The sequence below is a fragment of the Lethenteron reissneri genome, chromosome 18 (genome assembly GCF_015708825.2).
Source record: "Lethenteron reissneri isolate LAM-NWPU_2019-01 chromosome 18, ASM1570882v1, whole genome shotgun sequence".
Classification (NCBI taxonomy): domain Eukaryota; kingdom Metazoa; phylum Chordata; class Hyperoartia; order Petromyzontiformes; family Petromyzontidae; genus Lethenteron; species Lethenteron reissneri.
The window spans coordinates 1,270,800-1,292,310 of NC_083796.1; the positions used below are offsets into that span (position 1 = coordinate 1,270,800).

Here is a 21,511-nt window from a genome sequence, read left to right on the forward strand (position 1 = left end):
CTCACGAATAGGGAATGAGTACACATTCAGTAACTCGCGAATAGGGAATGAGTACACATTCAGTAACTCGCGAATAGGGAATGAGTACACATTCAGTAACTCGCGAATAGGGAATGAGTACACATTCAGTAACTCGCGAATAGGGAATGAGTACACATTCAGTAACTCGCGAATAGGGAATGAGTACACATTCAGTAACTCGCGAATAGGGAATGAGTACACATTCAGTAACTCGCGAATAGGGAATGAGTACACATTCAGTAACTCGCGAATAGGGAATGAGTACACATTCAGGAACTCGCGAATAGGGAATGAGTACACATTCAGTAACTCGTGAATAGGGAATGAGTACACATTCAGTAACTCGCGAATAGGGAATGAGTACACATTCAGTAACTCACGAATAGGGAATGAGTACACATTCAGTAACTCGCGAATTCAGAACTCGGGCATGAGATCGGATTGTTTATACACAGCGCCAGTTACTCATTGAAGGCCAAGTTGAGGTGGGAGTGGGGGGAGAGGGGTCCATGCCCGGTTCAGATCATCATCACCGTCGTTTGTCGTGTGCGGGAATCGAACTCGGCTCGCTGGGTTCGTAGCGCAGTGCGCTAACCACTCCGCCACCGCTCCCCAGAATGCGGTGCTTACGCCCCAGGGTGCACAGAAACGTCAACTCCGGGGCCGGGAGGTGAAAACTGTCAGCGACGGTGTTGTCCGATCACGTCGATGGTCGTAAAATCGTGCGGTGTGCGCCTAGCACATGGAGCATCGAGGCTCACCCATCCTGTAGCTCGTCGCAGAGATAACACAGTAAACATTTATTAGAATAAAAAAACACAATTTACAAGGCACGCATATTTCACGTATCGGATGCATTGTTCGATCGAGAACTCGAGAGGCGCAGATCCAGACGTCAAAGTCCCCCCTCGTACGCCAGCCTGGGCAGGTGCGAGCCTGGAGCTGCTGCTGCTTAAAGGTGCTTGGGATGCTGCTGCTGCTGAGTGAGAATCAGAGAAACGGCGCTCCGTAGGACGTTTGCCGTGGTCAGCGGAGTGTGGAAGGTGGAGGAGAGGTACAGGGGAAGACGTGGAGAGAGAGCTCTGGGGGGAGCAGGATAGCGGTATTGAGCTGTGCCCATGGTTTGTTGGCGAGCCAGGGTAAGGGTTGGAGCGAAGCGATGGAAGCCGCGGGGTTATTTTGGAGCCACTGTAGTTTGGAGTCGTGTTCAGAGATGGACAAATTATAATCAAATTACAGACCACTTGAGTCTTCTTCTGTCGTATGGCTGATGCAGATCAACAACTGCAGTTCCACGTGCAGGTGGTTATGAAGGCACACAACCGCGTCAGGAGCAGCTGTGAAGTCCCCTTCGTATTTGTGGATCTGCCATTGCGTCGTTAAGCGTTGCACTACGGTCTGTTCTGGATGAAACACAGTCGCACACTGGAGCGTTTCAATTTTCCATTTGTGCATCAGATACCGACATCTACTGCCCTGGGTTGTGCAGTGGATGTGGTTATGGTGGACCATGAGCTTCGTGGAAGATCGAACCCAGTGATCTTCAGCGTTGGGTCTTCACAAGGTGGTGTTTGTGAGTCCTTTTGAACTCCATTCAGCTCCCCACGCTTCATCGGGTTGAACTCACATTGATGCAGGTTAAGCGCGTGGGTCCAAAAGCGCTTGGCGTGACTTCAAGCGATGCCGAGGGACGTTATTGAGGTCCCAGTGAATGGGAAGGCGACTGCTTCCCTCGATTTTCAGGCCTCCCTGGAGGGTTGCAGCGTTGCGGCGGATGGGTGGGACAGAGATTTGGTGACAGCACGCGCAGCCAAGGTGTTGGGGTCGACTCGAGGGCTCTGGTGACACACCACATTGCAGTGTTCAGTTGGACATCAACAAGTAGAGTGGTGACTGCTTCTGGTCCAGACTGGTGCGCAGCACTTGGCTACAGGGTACACGAGGGCCATCGTTGATGTCCGTAGCACTGAGGGTGCTGATGCTCCTCAGCTTGTGGTTGCCAGTTTCTGGAGCAGGTTGACCTCTTGTTTGGGTCTTGGCGGCTACCTTATTCAGGTGGTGGGGATTTGGCTTGAGCCTCCATTTGGTGTTTAGGTCTTGGTTCAGAGTGGATTCGATGTCATTGAAAGGGGCTGCTTGCGCTGCCAGGCGAAGGTCATCCGCACGTAGTAATTTGCGTGACCCGGTTGGTGGCGTGTCACTCATGTAGCCATTGAAGAGCGTTGGCGCGAGCACCAAACCTTGTGGCAATCCATGGTTGAGGAACCGCTGTGAGCTGAATTTGTCTCCCATAGAGACACGCAGTCGCCTATTGCTTAGCATCATCCATATGAGTATTGTTTCGAGGCAGGGAATGGTCCTAAGCGAGCTTCAACATCAAGCGCTTAACCCAGACTGTGTCGTAGGGCGATGACAAGTCCACAAAGGATGCGCCGGTCTTGGCTTTCTTCTGGAATCCACCCTCGATGTACGTTGCATGCCTTGATCACAGCAGCTGCGTCCAGGCCGGAATCCCGCTTGTTCTTCAGGGATCGCTGACTCGACGAGGGGGCCGATTCTTCAGGGGATGATGCATTCCAGGAGTTTATAGGTGGTGCATAGGAGCGATATTGGCCTAGAGCTTCCCAGGTCGGCTTGCCCAGTTTGGGAATGGCAATGACCATCGCCTCCCGCTATGCTTTTTTGTGGTATGTATCCACTTTTCATGGTTTTAGTGGACAGTTTTGCCTGCTATTGGTGTCCTCTTGGGCCTAAGTGATGGAAGAATTCAGGGGGGATACAATCTCTGCCAGCAGCCTTGCCTTTCTCCATTGTGAAAAAATTGAGGCCATTACCTGGTGTAATTGGTGATGGATCTCTCACTTGGTGGTTTTTGTCGAGCTGTCCTTTTGTGTTCTCCACTAGTATGGAGGCTATAGAGTTGGGCAGGACTCTTGCAGTTCAGTATTCTATTGAATTAGCAGCACCCAGGCGTTGTAGTGGGGCCCAGGCACGGCGGCCGAAGTGTGCAAAATCCAGGGCCTTCAACACACTCAAAACACCGCTGACATCTGGCTGAGTCTAAAGACTCTAGCAGGGTATTAATTCTAGATTTGAAGCTTTCGTGACTGCAAGGATTCATATTCTTAGGTTTTTTCGGTAAAGTCAGGTAGGTAAAAAATTAAAATTAATAAAAGAAAAATCACGACTGAAGCCGGAAGCTTGTGTTGCCTCCGAAACGTCGTGATTTTTATTTTTATTTTATTAATTTTAATTTTTTACCTACGTGACTTTACCTAAAAAAACCTAAGAATATACTCTAGCAGGGCCTTTCAACCTGTAGGTTGCCTGACTGCTTGCACTGTCGGAGCAGGCCCTGGATCTCCTTTGTCCAGCAGGGAGTGCAATCTTTCCGGAAGCCTCGGGGGATGCTCTTCTTGGCAGCTGCAGTCAGGAGGCCAACAAATTGGTGATATCATTCCGGTGCCACAGCAATTTGACTCACCACTCTTTCTAAAGCCTCCTTAGTGAGCTTTAACCAGGTCCCACCTTGGTTACCGTTTGGACAGAATCATGGGATTGCGATGCCGATGTGGGTGATGATGGGCCTATGTTGCTTGCTGCTTGGGATCAAAACCCAGGTGAAATCTTTGGCAGACATCCAGTCAGTGAGGTCTTCGCCGTCGGTCTGATTTAATGAATAGCTCCACAAGTCACGAGCGTATAGGGCTGGGATCGGTGCACTTGGAAGTGCTGGCTTTAGACATTTTGAATTAGGTTGGTGACGTGCAGCTCCCCCATCTCGATGCTGGTGGCTTCTTTTTCAGTTCCATGCGTTTAGAATATTTGGCTGCTATACATTTCCACATGATAAGCCACGTCACTGAGCTATCATTTGTGGCCAGGCCGTTTGTGAAAAAGAACTATATCGCTAAGTGGGCCTTACCTGGTAAAATATAAAAAATAGTTAAGTGTCTGTGATGGGGTTCTTCGCGTATGTGGCCAAGCCACATTTTGGGTGGTAGTGGCTCGTCGTGAGGATGTATCCATGGATGTTGTAGTGACTGCCATGTAGGGCATCCCAAACGTTGGTTTTTTGGAGTGTCAGAACATCGACGTTATGGCTTTTCATAATGTTTGCGAGATACTCACACTTCGTCCGGGAGAGTGCCTCAATGTTCAGACCACTGGAGTCATGTAATGGAAGTGGGGACTCCAAATCTACGGTTTGCAGAGGCAGACTCTGCAGCAGTGAGCATTGGTAACTGTGCCGTGCTGATAAGTCAGAATGATGATGAAGCTGGCCTACAGTTGTCTATGACTGCATCGTCATCATCACTGCTGTTGGTAGTTTTGTTTCCTCACATTTATTGTGATGGTCACCTAATTCAAGAAGACTACGATACAGTTCTTCAGGAACTGCTGCTGGTTTCTTGCATATTCTACAACCGCTGCGCTACTTTTGACTAATATAGTATCCGTACATCGTTTAAAATGTAGAGTATCATCATAGATGTAGACAACCGATTAAACTGCATCGCGTGCAATTTAGATACAAGTTGCCAATTACAATGAGACATGTAATTTAGATACCAAATTTCACAAGTAATGAAGTTGCATATTTAAATTACGTGTAATTTATAGATCATGCCATCATCTCAGCCCCCAAGTTTGCGCCGGCGGGGTGAGGGCACGCGATGGCAAAGTACGGCCTCACGACTGCGTGGGCCACGGTGGCTGCTTGGGTTCCCATCGACATCAAAGTGTGCTGTGCGCTGCGCTCACATGACAACTAGAATATACCCAGTATTTAAACGAAGATCCGGGGTTCTTCGAGACTTTCTGTCTCCTTTGCGGGTTCCCGGCTCATCACTGATTAAAGGACGGCTCATCCTATAGAGAGGATGCATTCGCAGCCGCGAACTCAGTCTAGTTGCGCTGCTGTGCGACAGGCCACGAAATCCTAAACAGACGCTGCACGTCAGCGTCTCTTCCATCTACGGTGGCCTTCCGCTTCCGCAGGACATGGCTTGCGCTGGCGACGATGGGAAAGGTTTACTGGCAGTCCTGACACCCTGGTGTGTCTGCTGATGCAGCGTGCTGATGCGGGGATGATGTCGGTTGCGTAGCGTCGTCGGTGGTTATTGTAGTGGCAGCAGTGCCTGCGGTGATGTTAATGGTGGTGGCGCTGCTGGTGGCGGTCGTGGCAGGGAGTCGGCATCGCTCGTCGCTTGCAAGCAGACGGAAGCTGCCGCTCGGTGTGCGAGGGGGACGGAGGGACGAGGCTTCTTAGATGAGGTTGTGGACTTTGAGGTTCTCGTTGAGCACCGTGTGGCGCACGTCAGCGAACACGATGCGGATGTTGTCGGTGTCGGTGGCGCACGTGAAGTGCGAGAACACGATCTTGCTCTTGTCCTTGTTGGCCTGGAGGTACAGCTCTTGGATGAACTGCTGGGCGGCCTTTGCATCCTTCGGTTTGCCTGGCTCGCACACGGAGGCGCATACACGGTCACGCGCAGTCATGCACGGTCACGCACACGTGACCAGGCACGGTGACGCACACGTGCCCATGCACGGTCACGCACACGTGACCAGGCACGGTGACGCACACACCGTTTGCCAATTAACAATACCAATAATAATAGCTGAGTACATTTGGTATTGATGGTATTCGGAGGAAGGTGCAACGGCGCACAGACGGGTATATCCTGCCAGTAGTGAGCGACGTTGCTCTGTGCAATCCCAATTGAGTCATTTGCAATAAATCGTGCAAACTTTGACTGCGACGCCAGCACAAAAAGGGGCTGCTCGTTTCAAATAACGCTGTCCACTACGAAGGTAGAGAGCGCGTATTCATATGGTTGATGCCGCTGCATTAACCATGCAAATTTGAACCGTGAACCTCTGCGACAAGCGGCGAGCGCGCTGCCGCCGGGCCCTCACATCGCCACCGCCGCCCATGAAGCGCCGCGTGCCGCCATCGGAGCTCGCACCTCGGTAGGCCGGGAAGTAATCGGCGAGGTTCGAATTTTGCAGCTTCTCCTCCAGGATGTCCTTTTTGTTCAGGAAGAGGATAATGGAGGATTCCACGAACCACCGGCATTCCAGGATGGTGCTGAACAGCGCCAGGCTCTCCAGCATGCGGTTCTGGCGATGCAATGGCATAAAAAGACGCAAAAGCACAGCTCAATCACCAGGACTCACAACTAACCCCGTTAGTTGTTTGGAGCTGACTAGACAACACAATGGAGTGATAGCATCGAAGTCTAACAGCGATAGCGAACCATCCTGGTGGATGTTAAACAACTTACATGGTAATGCTGCTGCTGCTGCTACGTTGGCAGCAGCGGCGCATGATATACAAGACGACTCAACACGTTCGTCATCAACAGCGCCGTGCGTGTGGCCATAAGAGGAAATAAAATATGCAACAGGGAACGTGTTGGGCAATGGCCCCTCTTCACCGTGGCTAGGAGATGTTAACTACCTCGCCTGGTATACAGGAGGTCGTGGGTTTGATCCCGACCCTGACGTCTATATATTTGGAGTTTGCGTGTGTCTCTCCCTGTGGTCGCGTGGATTTTTCTCCAGGTCCTCCGGTTTTCCCTCCACAATTAGAAAGATGCCTTTAGAGTGTTTGGCTGCTATAAATTCCCACGTAATAAGCCACTTTGTTGAGCTACTATTTGTGGCCAGGTCGCTTCTGAAAAAGAGCTGTACAGCTCAGTGGGCCTCACCTGGTGAAACACAAATAGTGGATAGTCGTAGTAATGGCCAGAGTGGAGAAGAGTTTAGGACTGCACCATGGGGCCTGATGAGAAGTACTTTCTTTTAAGATTTTCTGATGACCAGCTTTTAATTGGCACACGAATAGTCAACGAATAGTAGCTGTTGGGTGGCATCTCTTGAGTAACACACGGCATGAGATGGACCCTGCCGTGCACACAGTAAACACGCAGCTCTACGATGGCTCGCTCACCACACTCCGAGTGGTAAGGCCCCCCACGAGAGGGAGCCCTGGGGAGTCCCCCTAGAGAGGGTATTTGGCCTACTCTTCCACACTTTCCAGACATCTCGGTAGTACCCACACTTTACCCCACCACACGCGGCCTGCGGGGTGGACAGAGGCAACGGGTGGGATTTAAAGAAATGTTTCCGTTGTTTGAGCTGCCGTGCCGGGAGATCGAACCGGCGACCTGTGGATGACGTGGTTGTGCTCAGCTGGAAGGAGTGAGTCGTCAAGGAAAGGGTTATGCGTGTCAGATACAGCCACCCACATGGATGGGCATCGACTGCGTGGTGATGTCTGTCGCCTCGACTGGAGGCGTGCGCCAAGTGACCCGGCCTGAACCCCCACGCTTCAGCAGTTTCATAACACAACTCAAGTGCGCAATATCCTAAGCTCTTCTCTAAATGGGGCTTCAGTGATGCCCTGTAGTCTAAGTGAGACCCTGTGGTCTAAGTGATCACTTGTGTTGTGATCGAAACGTCGTGATTTTTTGTTTATTTTAATTAATTTTGAACCTATCTACGTGACCTTACCGAAAGACCCAAAGAATATGAATTCCTGCAGTCACGAAAGCTTTAAGTCGGGACCTTGATTCTTCATCGACCAATTGTGACCGGTCAATTCCTGAGTGTGACCGGACCGACGGCTCGCTCGGGGTCCCCACCCCCATGCCCTCCCCACCACTCATCACGCTGCTCCACACACGTGGAATGTGTAAGAATGCCATCAGGTTACAGGGCCGTGTTGACACGCTGCCACACAATGGCTTGATATAATTAGGCGTCGCCATGGGAACCCAACGCCCTCGGTCTCGACCCACCTAGCCCGCACGCACTCCTTTGTCTCGCGGCTTTCCCACCGCTTACAGAATGAGACTTTAGAGTTGGTCTACTGTCGCCCTTAGGCAGAGCCAACTGTCCCCCACAGCGAGCAGGGAGGGGCGGTCCACCAGGCAGCAGCAGCAGCAGTCGGCAATGATGGCTGTGCTGATGAGTCGTGAGTGTTGACACGTGTGCGAGGAAACTGGAGCACCCGGAGAAATGCACGCGTGCTAGGGGGCAACGCTCTATCCCCTGACAGATGGGACAGATTACAGCGGTAGTCCACACTTTGCTGTGCCGCCTCCTCCTGGCGAGCCACGCTACGGGGGAGTGTCACGACATCTCTGCGGTGATCCACCAACCCTGGCCGCTGCCTCCGCAGTGCTGGATTACAGGCAGCCACGTGCGTAGCGACCACTACCCGGCTGACGCTAGAGGCTGACGACGACAACAAGAGCAAGTGAGAGGGGTGCGGCAAGGGGCCCTGAGCCTCACCACGTGGCCTTCCTCCATGAGCACCTGGTCGTACTCGCTGAGTGCCGCCAGGAACATGACGGACTCCACGTTCTCGAAGCAGTGGATCCACTTCCTGCGCTCGGAGCGCTGCCCCCCCACGTCCACCATCCTGGAGTGGGGGTGGCGAGGACGGTGGGGGGGGGGTTGAGGGAGGTGGTGGAGGAGGTGACGAGAGAAATGAAAGGTCAGGAGTCGAAGTTAGTTCGTGGATGGGGAAAGTGCTTGCCACGTACAGTCTAGGCAACTACTTAGCCACAGCACCACTGTGATTCTACTCCTTTAATATCATTGATGCCATCATCATCAACACCACCACTTTAGTATGTATTGCCACCATCATCGTCGTTAATCAACTGCTGGATGAATGCTCCTTTATCCCGTCGTGCCCCCCCACCTGCTGAATTCAGCTGCCCCCCCCCCCTCCCACTCTGTGACACAACGACACCCTGATCGCTTGCATCCTTGCTCACCTGAGGACCATCTTGTTGAGCGTTAGGGGGTACTCGATGATGCCGGTGGTGGGCACGCGGACTCGCAGCACGTCCTGCTGGGTGGGCACGTAGCCAGGGGACACCAGCCGGCTCAGGTCGTTCAGGTAGCTGCGGCGGAAGAGGGGACGGGGTCACTCGGAGGGTCGCGTGATCCATGTTGAAGACCGGTCCACAGAAGCAGATGCCACTGAACTACTCCTAAGTTCCGTGGGATTGACCACCACATATGACCACAGTAGGGGTCGCTAAACGTTCTCACGTGACTCTTCCGCAGATTAATGTCACATCACAGTCAGACTTGTATTTTTTCAGAGCTGTTCCTTAGCTGAATTAAGTGATCCAAATTGAACGTGATGATTTTGTTGTGCAAGGCTCCGACCAACTCTGTGCGCTTAAGACCCACGGTTTGTTCACAGGCGGCCGAAACCCAGATGCAAACACGGGATCTCAAAAGGTGGCGGCTTGGTGCTCTCGATCGGCGAGGCCACGCGGCCAACTCTCACCAAGCCACGGGGGACCGCCCCACTCACTATTTGGTGGAGTCGCTGATCTGGAACTCCCGGCGGCGCTCGTAGCAGGCCTTCATGCCGGCGTCGGCCCACAGGCTGGCGATGGCGCGAGCGCACTGGTCGTTCAGGCTGTTCATCTTCATGGAGTCCAACTCCTGGACAAAGCGTGCCTGCGCCTAGTGGTGGCGGGGAGGAGGGGGAGCAAACGGGCCCCGGGGGAACAACGGGGTCAAGGTCATGGGGGAACAGCAGGGTCAGCATCATGGGAGGACAGCGGGGTCAGGGCCCCTGGGGTAGAAGCGGGGTCAATCACCCCACCAGGTAAACATTTTGAAGGCTTAAGTCGACCCAGGGGAGGTCCACAACTGGTTCAGATATTCATGACCGTTATTAGTCGTAAGCGGGAATTGGAAGTTGGATCATTGGGTTTGTAACACAGGGCGCTAACCACTGCGCTACCGCTCCCCTGTGGGACAGACACCCACACAACGACAATCCCGGGTGGTGCTGCCATTCAGATGCTGCTGATGTAAACGAAGGTGCTGGGGGAAGGGGGTTGGGGCGGGGGTTGTGCTCGAGATCCCCGTGTTGCAGGGAGCCGGTTGGTGCCGGTTGGTGCCGGGTTGGTGCTGGGGTGGAGCCGGGTGTCGCACTTCCAATTAGCACAGTTGCCTACGTACGGTGCCAAAGAAGTTCGACATACAGCTCGGCGGCACCGGGGCACGGTCCTCACCCGGTTGCTCTCCTTCTCGTAGGGAATGCCCAGGGTGTGCATGGCGTGCGCCAGGCTCTGCACGCTGGCCAGCACGTTCTGGTGGACCTGCTTGGCGAAGCTTCGCCGGTCCTCCTCGGTGTAGCCCAAGCCGTGGATGATGCGCATCTGCTTGATGAAGGTGCTCTTGCCGCTCTCACCCGTGCCTGCGGAGGAGGCAGGGACAACCCTCAAGACAGCTCCACAGCCACAACCAGAGCCCTGCAGTCATAGTCACAGCCCTGCAGCGTCACTCACAGCCCTACAGCGTCACTCCCTGCAGCGTCACTCCCTGCAGCGTCACTCCCTGCAGCGTCACTCCCTGCAGCGTCACTCCCTGCAGCGTCACTCCCTGCAGCGTCACTCCCTGCAGCGTCACTCCCTGCAGCGTCACTCCCTGCAGCGTCACTCACAGCAGCGTCACTCACAGCAGCGTCACTCACAGCCCTGCAGTCTCACGTGGCAGGGATTGATTTGCAGCGTGAGCTGGTGGCATCGTGTTGAACTGCATTGCAGTATTCTACCGTCCTGATTAGACCTGGTGCTGGCTGACAAGCATGTCCACGTGTGTATTATTTGTTTAAAAGGTGGCACACAGAGTTAATAGGTGCTCGCAAAAACACGCGGATTATGCCTACAGTTCCGTTAACGTAATGGCTGGAAGCAGGAGTCAACGACCCCATGGGCCATCACCATCATAGCGACCACAACCGCCACTGCTATCACCGCCACCATCACGCCCTCCTCGGGTGTCACAGAAATTGGGTTTAGTTTTCGGTTCTGGAGAAATGTGGCCTGGGAAACGCGAGCTCATGGCATCTGGCGCCGCTCTCCCAGAGAGCCTCTCCGCCAAATAACATTAATCTCGATAACAACAACAACAACAAGGACCTCCAACCGTGGTGGTCACAAACACCATCAACTGAGCTAGATTCCCCGGCCATGGCTAACATCGATTTCTCTGAATCCGACCACTGTAGTAATTACATAGGCGCGTGCTAATCCCTCTACCCTACCCCCCGCTGCCCCCCCAACCCGCCCTTCACCAACCCGCAGTGACCAGCAGAGTGAAGTATGCTCAAACAACTCCCTGAACGGCATGGGGAGGCCTTCATCCAGGAGTGGACTGTCAAAGGGGCCGTAATTGATTAGAATTATGAACAACAATAGCGATGGCATTTTCGTAGCCAATATTACGATCAACGTAACGATCTGGCCAAATTTGTCGCTAACACCCGGCACCACACAGCAAAACAAATTAAATTGGCAGGCGTACACGAGTTTGAAGGCACGCCAAGAATGACTTTTGTTCTCAAACTCACTTTCTGGTGGGTTAGAGAACAATTATCACAAACAAACTTAGCACAAGCTTCATTTGAATTTGCATCAAACGGCCGTGCACATTGCCGCACTTTGTCACGAGTTAGTGGCTGTTCACGTTTATTCTGTGTTTTCGATGAACGGTAAACGTGTGACTACCGTTCATCGACGATAAACTTCTGACATGGCCACGTCAGCGGTGGCAGCGACAACGCATCGTCGACACGCGCCGAGACGACGTTTACTCAAGGGACATCAACGCGCATCAGCTGGAGGGGACGACGAATGACAAGAATGTTGCCACGGTAAGCGGACATTGGCCCCTGTGGGAGTCGCCCTGGCGCCAGAAGGTAGCGCAAGGCACCGTGAAACAAAGCCGGCCAAACCGTCACCGACGTTTGTCCCGTCTATTATCGCTTAACACGTGCCACCTTTCTGACACAAATCTGCCACCCAAAGCGCCCGGCGGGCATGCCTTGGGTCCACCTTGAACAAGTGTTCCGGGCCACGATGGACGTGGCTGGCTGGACACAGGAAGAGCCACTCCAAGAACTGCCCACCTTCTCGAACAGCGACACGCCGGACGCTTGGCTCGTTATTCCTGTGGCCAGATGTGGCACACTCGACGACGCCCTGAGGAGGGAGATGGCGACTTTGTACGGACCGACTTTAGGGGCCCTGCTGCTCCAACAGTTTCAACAATTGGAGAGGAGAATCGGACAAATGTCGCATACCATTGCTTGGCTTGGCCTTCCTGCGCTGGCACATCCTGTCGATTCAGGTGTGGTTGTTCGCTATTATGGAGCTTATTAAGTAGCATGTCACCATCAGTGGCTTGCCCCTGGTCGGAGTGTAGCGGTCCCCCAGAGACGCAGCCAGGCAACCCCCGTATCCTGAGCACCGCTGCCATGCTGATAGGCCTCGACAAGGTAAGGTAATTTACCCTTTTTACCGGGTAAAAGGGTAAAGGTGTCGACATGCCAAGGGGTAAGGTAAAGGGTAGGGTAAAGGTAGCTCGGAAAAATTACCCAGTAGGGTAAAGGTAGCGCGAATAATTACCCGGTAAATACGGTGCCTTGTTTACCGCTAGAAGCTCCGTGGCGCAGTCCGTGGCCTCCATTTAATAAGTAACATAAAAAAAAACTTTATTAAAAACACGCTTTTATGAAATGTACGAGTAATGGCAGAATTCCACGACTCCAGGAAGTAGCCCCGAGGCTTGCCATATAGTAAGGGACCGTGGTGATTTACAGCCAACGTCAGTTGAGCGTGGACAATTAGACCCAAGCCGAAACATAACATATACAAAATAATGTTTAAAAATATATATTTTTTATGATAGAATATAGTATTGTCATCAGTATGACATAAGTATACCAAGTTTGCAGTCGATACCACATTGGGAAGTGGGTTAAATTTGAGTTACAAGATTTGAGGATACAACAACGACGACGACAACAACAACAACAGACAGTGAGTTAATAGAAAGCGTGTAAAATTGGAATCATCGAGAGTATTCTATATGAATAAAGCGCTCTACCTAGTATGTACCGTTATAACCCTTGTTCATGTGTAGTAGTACCCCAGTAATTACCCTGTAGTCGGGTAATTTGTATGGGGTAGGGTAAAAGGTAGGGTAAAGGTAGGCTCGTTGTTTTTACCTTTTAACTTTTACCTTACCTTGCCGAGGCCTACATGCTGAGCACAGTTCGAGACCACGGTGTTTGGCGTGATCCTCAACAGTGGCGCACGTCCATGTCAACCGTAGTCTACCCCGAGGTCAGCTCCACCAGTCCCGCGGTCGGCCTTTGATGATGGTGCTCAGGGCTCTGGTGCAATGGACTGAGGCCAGTAGCATAACTAACTTTTTTTTTACAACGTAAGGACCACTGAGCGATATATCTTTTTTCAGAAGCGACCTGGCCTCAAATGATAACGAGCCTTGCCCCCTGGTGGCCAAATCTACAAGTTGGGGTCCCCTTGACAACCACCATAAGACGTGTTTTCGACCGTGTAAATGAACAAAGAAAAGTTCAAACGCGATTTAAATGTATTTTTATGAAAATGATAATGGATGAGATTAGTCAAGAGGAGCAGCGACATATAGCCTAGGTGTGACCGTGCGAGACATCAAATAAAGTGGCCACACTTGACAGTACCGCACCCCCTGAGCTGATAATGTAGTTATGCCACTGGCTGAGGCGTCTGCCCGGGAAAGGTGTCCGAAGGAACACTAAATGACAACTGCGTGCTGGGAACAAACACCTGAGCTGGTACTGAACCCCGCCATGCTGAGTTGCACAGCGGCAATGTCTCCACCGTGCTCTGGTAGGGCATTTTCATTCACTCTTTTTCACCTGTTCCCACCACAATGTCGTGAAGTGATGCATACAAACTGTCTGAGAAGTTTGATGCATTGTATAGTCAGATACTGCATGCTCATGAACACAGAAATGGACACTCAAATCATCCAAACTGGGCAATTCTTTTCTTTAATTTCTGCAGCGAAAATAGAAATTGGCGGACATCTTTAAAAATGGCTGCCAAACTTGAATTGTTAAGTGGCTCACTTTTGTTTCTGAAAACATTCACCTTTGTGAATATCTAAAGCAAGCTGCATGCTTGTATCACAATTTGAACGATTCCTGTGGAGAACATGCACTTATCTGCTGTATTACTATCAGCAGAGTGCAGTGCTCAACTCCCCTCTAACGCACTCTTTGGTTATTTCGGTAAAGTCACGTAGGTAGAAATAAAATAAAAGAAATCACGACGTTTCGATCGCAACACAAGCAACCATCATCAGGCGGAACCGATACAGCAGGACAACTGCTGATTTGGGAGCTCAACCACAGGGGTACGTGGGCAGAGCTAGAGAATGAAGAAAGGGGGAGGCAAGGAGGGAGAGGAGAGCTGGGCGCAGGTTATAGATGGAAGGTAGAGAGAAGCTGGGTTAGTGTCGTCCGAGTAATCGACTCGTAAGACGCCATCCACACGACCTGGCTCCTCTGTTCACGGCTCTTCATTTCGACAATCGGAGTGGAGACGGGTTGGTGACTCAAGAGAGAAGGGGGTGGTGATTGTGTGACGAGGCAATTATTGGGGTCCACCCGGGAATCAGAGGAGGAAGAAAGAAAGAGGGGGGGGGAGGATACTTAATTGGATGGGGTATAAAAGACTCGCAGCGTACAGGAGGAGAGAGTAGGTGGGACAGCAGCTGAAGTGAGGGCCTGGAGGAAGAAGGCGCTGGGCCGATGTTAATTGGCAAAATGTTAACTACCTCACCTGGTATACAGGAGGTGGGTTGGATCCCTCCCCTGACGCCTTCATGTTTGGAGTTTGCGTGTTCTCCCTTTGGTCGCGTGGATTTTTCACCGGGTCGTCCGGTTTCCCCCCTCCACATTTAGAAACACGCGTTTAAGAGCATTTGTCTGCTATAAATGTCCACATAAGCTATTTCGTTGAGCTATAATTTCTGGCTAGGTGGGTTCTTAAAAAAAGAGCGATATATTTTGGTGGGCCTCACCTGATGAAATCAACATTTAAGTTTAGTTTCATGGCTCAACGCGGGCGCGGCCCCTTCCCTGGGTAGGGGAGGGGGACCAGGGGGTGGCCGACTCCGCGCGGTGAAGCGCGCGGAGTCGTCGGGGCGCGAAACGGGGAGACGCGGGGAGGGAAACGGGAACGCGGGGAGGCCGTTTACGAGCACAACTTAGACGCAGAGAGGCTGGTGGTGAGTTGTTCAAGGTTATGTAGCGTCGTTCACTAATACGCATAATAATCAAAGTGTCACTCCCGTGCATCGACAACGAGCCCCCTACGTGGGCATTTAATCTGCGTTCCCCCGTCTCCCTCTGTTCTTCCGTGCCCCACTGCCTCTCCGTGTCCCACTGCCTCTCCGTGTCCCCACGTCTTCCCGTCTCTCTCTTTTCCCGATCCTCGGCTTCCTCCCCTGTCCCGCCCCGTGTCTCACCGTGTCCTCTCGTTATCCCTCCGTGTCCTACCCCCCCCCCCCCCCGTGTCTCACTGTGTCCTCTCGTTATCCCTCCGTGTCTCCCCTCCCGTGTCTCCTCGTGTCCCACTCACCCAGAAGCAGCAGCTTTAACTCTAGATGCCTCTTGGACTTGGACTTGCGAATCTGATCTTCGATGAGGTCATTGATTACCTTCTGTTCCTTCTGCTGTGGGCTTTGGCAGCACGCCATTTAATACGACCAAAAATAACAAACAAAAAATAACAAAAATAATAACAAAAAACGCTAACCGGTCTCTACAAATTCAAACAGCTACTTGTAAACAATCCCTACAGCTCGGCGAGTCTTGACTCAATCTGCCCACAACTGTTGAAGTCGTCGTCGTTGTCGTTGGTGGTGGAGTTGGTGGTGGTGGTGGAGTTGGTGGAGTTGCCCTCGGGTGGATTTCAGAGGCCGTGGGGAGTGGGAGGCTCGCGGAGCCTCAATCGCGACTGGACGGGAGGGCGCTCATAGCGACGCCTGAACCCCCGCCACCGACAGCCACGGCCATCACCAGCAACAGCAACACAGCACGCACGGGTCGTCGTGTTGGCAGCAGTAGCAAACAGTCGGAGCAGTGAAAATAACAGTGGTAGTATTGGTCGTAGTAGCAGAAGGAGTAGCAGCAGCAGGATCAGTAACAACAGCAGTAGTATTAGTATGAACAGTGAGTACAAAAGCAACAGCAGGTGTAACCAATACTCGCGGAGAAGCGGCGGCGGCGGTGGTGGTGGTCGCGTGAGTGGTGAGTGGTGACCGTGCGTGTGGTGGGCGCGTGAGTGGTGAGTGGTGACCGTGCGTGCGGTGGGCGCGTGAGTGGTGAGTGGTGACCGTGCGTGCGGTGGGCGCGTGAGTGGTGAGTGGTGACCGTGCGTGTGGTGGGCGGTGGTGATGTGGCGACCGTGCGTGAGGTGTCGCGTGAGTGGTGGTGGTGACCGTGCGTGCGGTGGGCGCGTGAGTGGTGAGTGGTGACCGTGCGTGTGGTGGGCGCGTGAGTGGTGAGTGGGTGACCGTGCGTGTGGTGGGCGCGTGAGTGGTGAGTGGTGACCGTGCGTGTGGTGGGCGCGTGAGTGGTGAGTGGTGACCGTGCGTGTGGTGGGCGCGTGAGTGGTGAGTGGTGACCGTGCGTGTGGTGGGCGCGTGAGTGGTGAGTGGTGACCGTGCGTGTGGACGCGGCGTGTCTCGCTGCGCTGGAGGAGGAGCAGCAGCCACGCAGAGGAGGAGGAGGAGGAGGAAGCGCCCGGTTCCCCGAATGCGGGGGGGGGGTCACAGCGGAGGGGCTTGGGGGTTGGTTGGACACCCTCCCTGGCCCAGCCGCCCCAGGAATGCGGCTCAGGTGGTTCCCCCCCTCGCCCTTTCCCCTCCACCCCTCCCACGCGCGGGTTGATCCAGGTGAAGATCACGCATTCCAGGTATTAAAGAGACTCCCGCCCGCGGAGACTTTTCAAAACGGGCGGCTGCGACCTGTGTTGTTGGCGAGCACCTTTGTTTTTAATATAGTCAGAAATGGCGTGTCAGGTGGGTGGTGGTGGTGGTGGAGGTGCCGTGGGTCAGCATTACACCCCGCCGCCTTTGTCTCCCCATTGCGTCGATGTGCACACACCGCACGAGAAACTCGTGTGGTTGGTTCCCGGCTCCACACTTATTATGGATGGGGTTGGCGGGGAGGTTCCCGTTGCAGCGCCATGAATGTAATAGTCATGACAGCCATCCGCATCCTCATCATTCCTCGTTCTTCACTCACTCTCGTGCCTGGGCAATGCGAGTGGACCGGTCTGGCCGGGTCCACGCCCTCCCCTCTGCGCTGCGAGACGCGGCGGTGGTGATGCGCGGAACTCGCCCATAATCACTCGCGTCTTTGTGGAGGATATTAACAACACAAAATAGATGAGCGCGCAGATTCGCCCTCCTCCTTCACTTATCCGCTTTTTTGTTGTTGTGTCGGAATGTTCGTGACACTGTACACCCTACTCTTTGGTTTTTTTCGGTAAAGTCACGTAGGTAAAAAAAATATAAATTAATTAAAATGAAAAAAATACAGATTTAATTTATTTTCTATTTTTTACCTACGTGTTTTGACACGCACGTGTCCGGATCAGCAAAGTCAGGCTCGCTTGAATCAATGCAGGCGAACAGCCAAATGTTTTTCATGATAGAGGTATTTTGGGATATATCGCGTAAATATGCATGTGTCGTTAAACCGGCCACCACCCGACACAGCCAATTTGTAAGGTTTTGCCAAGTAAACAGAACGTGGCCAATTCGTCACTAGTACAGCACCACCGGCGTGTTGGAGAGCCAAGCCACAACATTTACAATCCGAGTACGACGTTTCGCCAGTAATTACAACTGGCATCATCAGGCGGACAGCAGCCAAATTTGTGGAGAAACCCTCCTCGTGTTTCGTCCCTTAAATAGAGGGGCAGATGTGATGGCGTCACTTGTTGATTGGCAATGAGCAGTTTGGACACACGGCGTCTCGTCAGCAGAGTCGGGCTGGTGACACTGCCGATCGAAGCGGCAATGACCCGCGCACGGGCTCCAGTCGCTTACGGGCCACGAGATTCACTTGGTGATTGTTTCCGCTGAGCGTGGCACGGAGCGGCATCCACAGGACGACGGAACGCGTCCGAGAAGGGGCCCCGCCCGCGGGCGAGACGGATGCGACCGCATGGGCGCGCGTGCGCACGCGACGGTGCGTCATCGTGATATTCTTGGTCGCGTAGATAGAAAATAAAAAATATACCATAACATTTTTAAAAAAAATAATAATAAAAGCAAAAAACCCCACGTAATCGTTGTCAACGTCTCCCCACTTTGGGTGTTTCGAGGCGGCGGAGAAAATATATACTAATGTGTCGTTAAACCCACCACCACCCGGCACAGCCAATTGGGAAGGGTTCACCACGTAAACAGAACGGTGGCCAATTCGTCACTAGTACAGCACACCGGTGTGTTGGAGAGCAAATCCACAACATTTACAATCAATTAGCGACACATTTTTACCGCATGTAAGTTCAAATCACACGCGCACAACCAAATTCCCAATCTGCACGTGGTGCCCGGGAGGAGCTGCGTCCCACGTCACATCGCAGCTCTCTGATGGAGACGACTTGGGGAGGCCTTCATCCAGCGGTGGATAGATCACGGCCGGCGATTAAATCCTTTAAAACGAGCTACAGTGTAGATTTTGGGGCGTGGGTGTTTGTGCAAGAGAACCCGCGGGGGATATTGTCTAATTCCATATGCATTTGTCGTAACACGTCTGTTTTGTAAGCCAATAAATATTACAAAACCTTCGTTATTAAACTTTTTTTTTACGGTTTCACATTTGTGCCATGAGACCCTCCCACCACCCGACATTTGATTGTGTTGTTGGGTATTGTCTCGGACAGCTCCATACAATATCGCTTGCACACCGCGGGAGAATTACAATTTTGTTTGGCTGCGTCGGGTGGTGGGAGGGCATCACGACAGAAAATGTTGGCCCGATCATTCTTGCAGTGTTATTTCCGGTCGAACCCAACAATGTTATCAATGTATTTTTTCATCACTTAAACACGTTTGAACTTTTAACAGCGACGTCGTGCATCCAGCAGTGGGCAGAGAATGCTACTGTTGACGCCACCAAGCAAACGGAAATTCATTGACTGTCAACACACCCCTGGCAAAAATGATCAAATGGTTTCTCCCCATACTTGAAATTCGTGTTTGACCAATCACGGCGTGGGCGCTGCCAAGTTTGCCGCCTGTGGAGGGGGTCAGCGTCTGAGCGAAACCCGCGTCTCCTCTCGCTCGTGAGTAAACGTCAGCGGGCCGCTCGCGGGCGGTGGCTGCACGTGGCGTCACCTCGCAACGTTTGAACGTCAGATTTGTATTGAGGCCACGGTCAGGTTTCATGGTCGCGCTCATGGCCTGGGGTTCACGACCGCGACGGGGAGGGGAGTCCACGTGGGCGACAGGCAGCCGGCAGCGTCGTTTCCGCGCAGTGAAATGGTGGCGCTACAAAGAGCCAAACGCCGCCCGTTTGAACCACAACTAATGCCACGAGACCCGCCACTCACGGAGCCACGGCGCGCGGCCTCCCCGTGGATTCTCAGCCACGTGCTCTTGCCCCGTTGTACAATGGCTTGGGTCTTTGTATTAGTACGGAGGGAATTGTGTTCGGCCGAAATGTTATATTTGTATACGCTGCGTATATTATTATGACACGAACGTCACAGTGTGGCGCGTCTCTACGTTTTTAATACGGTAATTTATGTCAGTAAAATAATTCATGCCACGTCTTGAGGCAACATTTAAAGAGGACGAGCCGGTGCGTGGGTTTCGCCAGTTCCTCGTTAGTATAGTGGTCAGTATCCCCGCCTGTCACGCGGGAGACCGGGGTTCAATTCCCCGACGGGGAGGGCTGTTGATTTTTTTAGTTTTATTTCGACAAATACATTTATTTTACATTATTATGCACTCGACGATATCACGACTTCGTGAAGAAACATTTTATCTGAATATCCACAACGTTCAAATACAAAAACCATGTGACTCGTCTGACTTGAGTCAGCTCGTTGTTGTGCCCGTTGCCACGTGGAGGAGAGGACAGGTAAGCTGATGGTGACGATGTTGGGTTGTGTGGAACGCGTGGCTGGCAGTGCACGCCCCACAGGGAGCAGGGTCGCGTGCGCTCCACCAGGGGGCGGGAGGCAGCTGCTCGGCGGTTTGGGGCCGTGACTGACATGAATCACCCCGACACCCTCAGCATCAGTTTCAGTTTCATGTATTTGGTATAGCCCTGTGAGCCATTCGGCACTTGAATCGGGTGCAACCGCAACAAACAAAAACATGAACAAGAAACATCTTAAAGTGACTACCGGCAAACAGAAAAATCCAGGAAAAAACAGCAAAGTCTTCCAGAAAAAGCACCGTATATCAACGCTGTGTGCAAACATCCCAGTGGGATGCAAGTGAAACAGTAACAACCACAAGACAATTTAGATTAAAGTTATCAGTTTAACTCTGTACTACAACAAAGAAACATGGCCAAACCAAAACGTTTTCGAAATCACCAAAATAAAGCTATAAAAGCAATGTAACAGTGATCATAGGAACTGTGATTGAAATTTAACAATAAACGATATACATAACATGTAATACCAAACTTTGCAGCCATAGCTGGCAGCATGAGTCACTCCATACCAGCAGGAGTACCAGCAGGAGTATCAGCAGGAGTACCAGCAGGAGTATCAGCAGGAGTACCAGTAGGAGTACCAGCAGGAGTATCAGCAGGAGTACCAGTAGGAGTATCAGCAGGAGTACCAGTAGGAGTATCAGCAGGAGTATCAGCAGGAGTACCAGTAGGAGTATCAGCAGGAGTATCAGCAGGAGTATCAGCAGGAGTACCAGTAGGAGTATCAGCAGGAGTATCAGCAGGAGTATCAGCAGGAGTACCAGCAGGAGTACCAGCAGGAGTATCAGCAGGAGTATCAGCAGGAGTACCAGCAGGAGTACCAGTAGGAGTATCAGCAGGAGTATCAGCAGGAGTACCAGCAGGAGTATCAGCAGGAGTACCAGCAGGAGTATCAGCAGGAGTACCAGCAGGAGTACCAGTAGGAGTATCAGCAGGAGTACCAGCAGGAGTACCAGCAGGAGTATCAGCAGGAGTATCAGTAGGAGTATCAGCAGGAGTATCAGCAGGAGTACCAGCAGGAGTATCAACAGGAGTACCAGCAGGAGTATCAGCAGGAGTATCAGCAGGAGTATCAGCAGGAGTACCAGTAGGAGTATCAGCAGGAGTATCAGCAGGAGTACCAGCAGGAGTACCAGTAGGAGTATCAGTAGGAGTACCAGCAGGAGTACCAGCAGGAGTACCAGTAGGAGTATCAGTAGGAGTATCAGCAGGAGTACCAGTAGGAGTATCAGCAGGAGTACCAGTAGGAGTATCAGCAGGAGTACCAGCAGGAGTACCAGTAGGAGTATCAGCAGGAGTATCAGTAGTATCAGTAGGAGTATCAGCAGGAGTACCAGTAGGAGTATCAGCAGGAGTACCAGTAGGAGTATCAGTAGGAGTATCAGCAGGAGTATCAGTAGG

General features: G+C 52.3%; 1 protein-coding gene across 1 annotated transcript; it reads right to left on the reverse strand.

Moving 5' to 3' along the window:
* Positions 1 to 806: 806 nt before the first annotated feature.
* On the reverse strand, positions 807 to 16,308 carry LOC133343666 (guanine nucleotide-binding protein subunit alpha-11-like). The gene is made up of 7 exons (XM_061553394.1): positions 15,504 to 16,308; positions 10,080 to 10,264; positions 9,368 to 9,522; positions 8,817 to 8,945; positions 8,326 to 8,455; positions 5,994 to 6,147; positions 807 to 5,480 (listed from the first exon to the last, which is right to left on the reverse strand). The coding sequence occupies exons 1-7, from the start codon at positions 15,619 to 15,621 to the stop codon at positions 5,290 to 5,292; spliced, it is 1,062 nt and encodes a 353-aa protein (XP_061409378.1). The 5' UTR covers positions 15,622 to 16,308; the 3' UTR covers positions 807 to 5,289.
* Between the last annotated feature and the right edge of the window lie 5,203 nt (positions 16,309 to 21,511).

Excerpts from the sequence above, each read along its gene's own strand:
- LOC133343666 (XM_061553394.1), bottom strand. The coding sequence starts at position 15,621 with ATGGCGTGCTGCCAAAGCCCACAGCAGAAGGAACAGAAGGTAATCAAT. Across the intron at positions 10,265-15,503 it reads GTTAAAGCTGCTGCTTCTGG|GCACGGGTGAGAGCGGCAAG; the intron begins GTGAGTGGGACA and ends CCTCCTCCGCAG. Across the intron at positions 8,456-8,816 it reads CTCAACAAGATGGTCCTCAG|GATGGTGGACGTGGGGGGGC; the intron begins GTGAGCAAGGAT and ends CCCCCACTCCAG.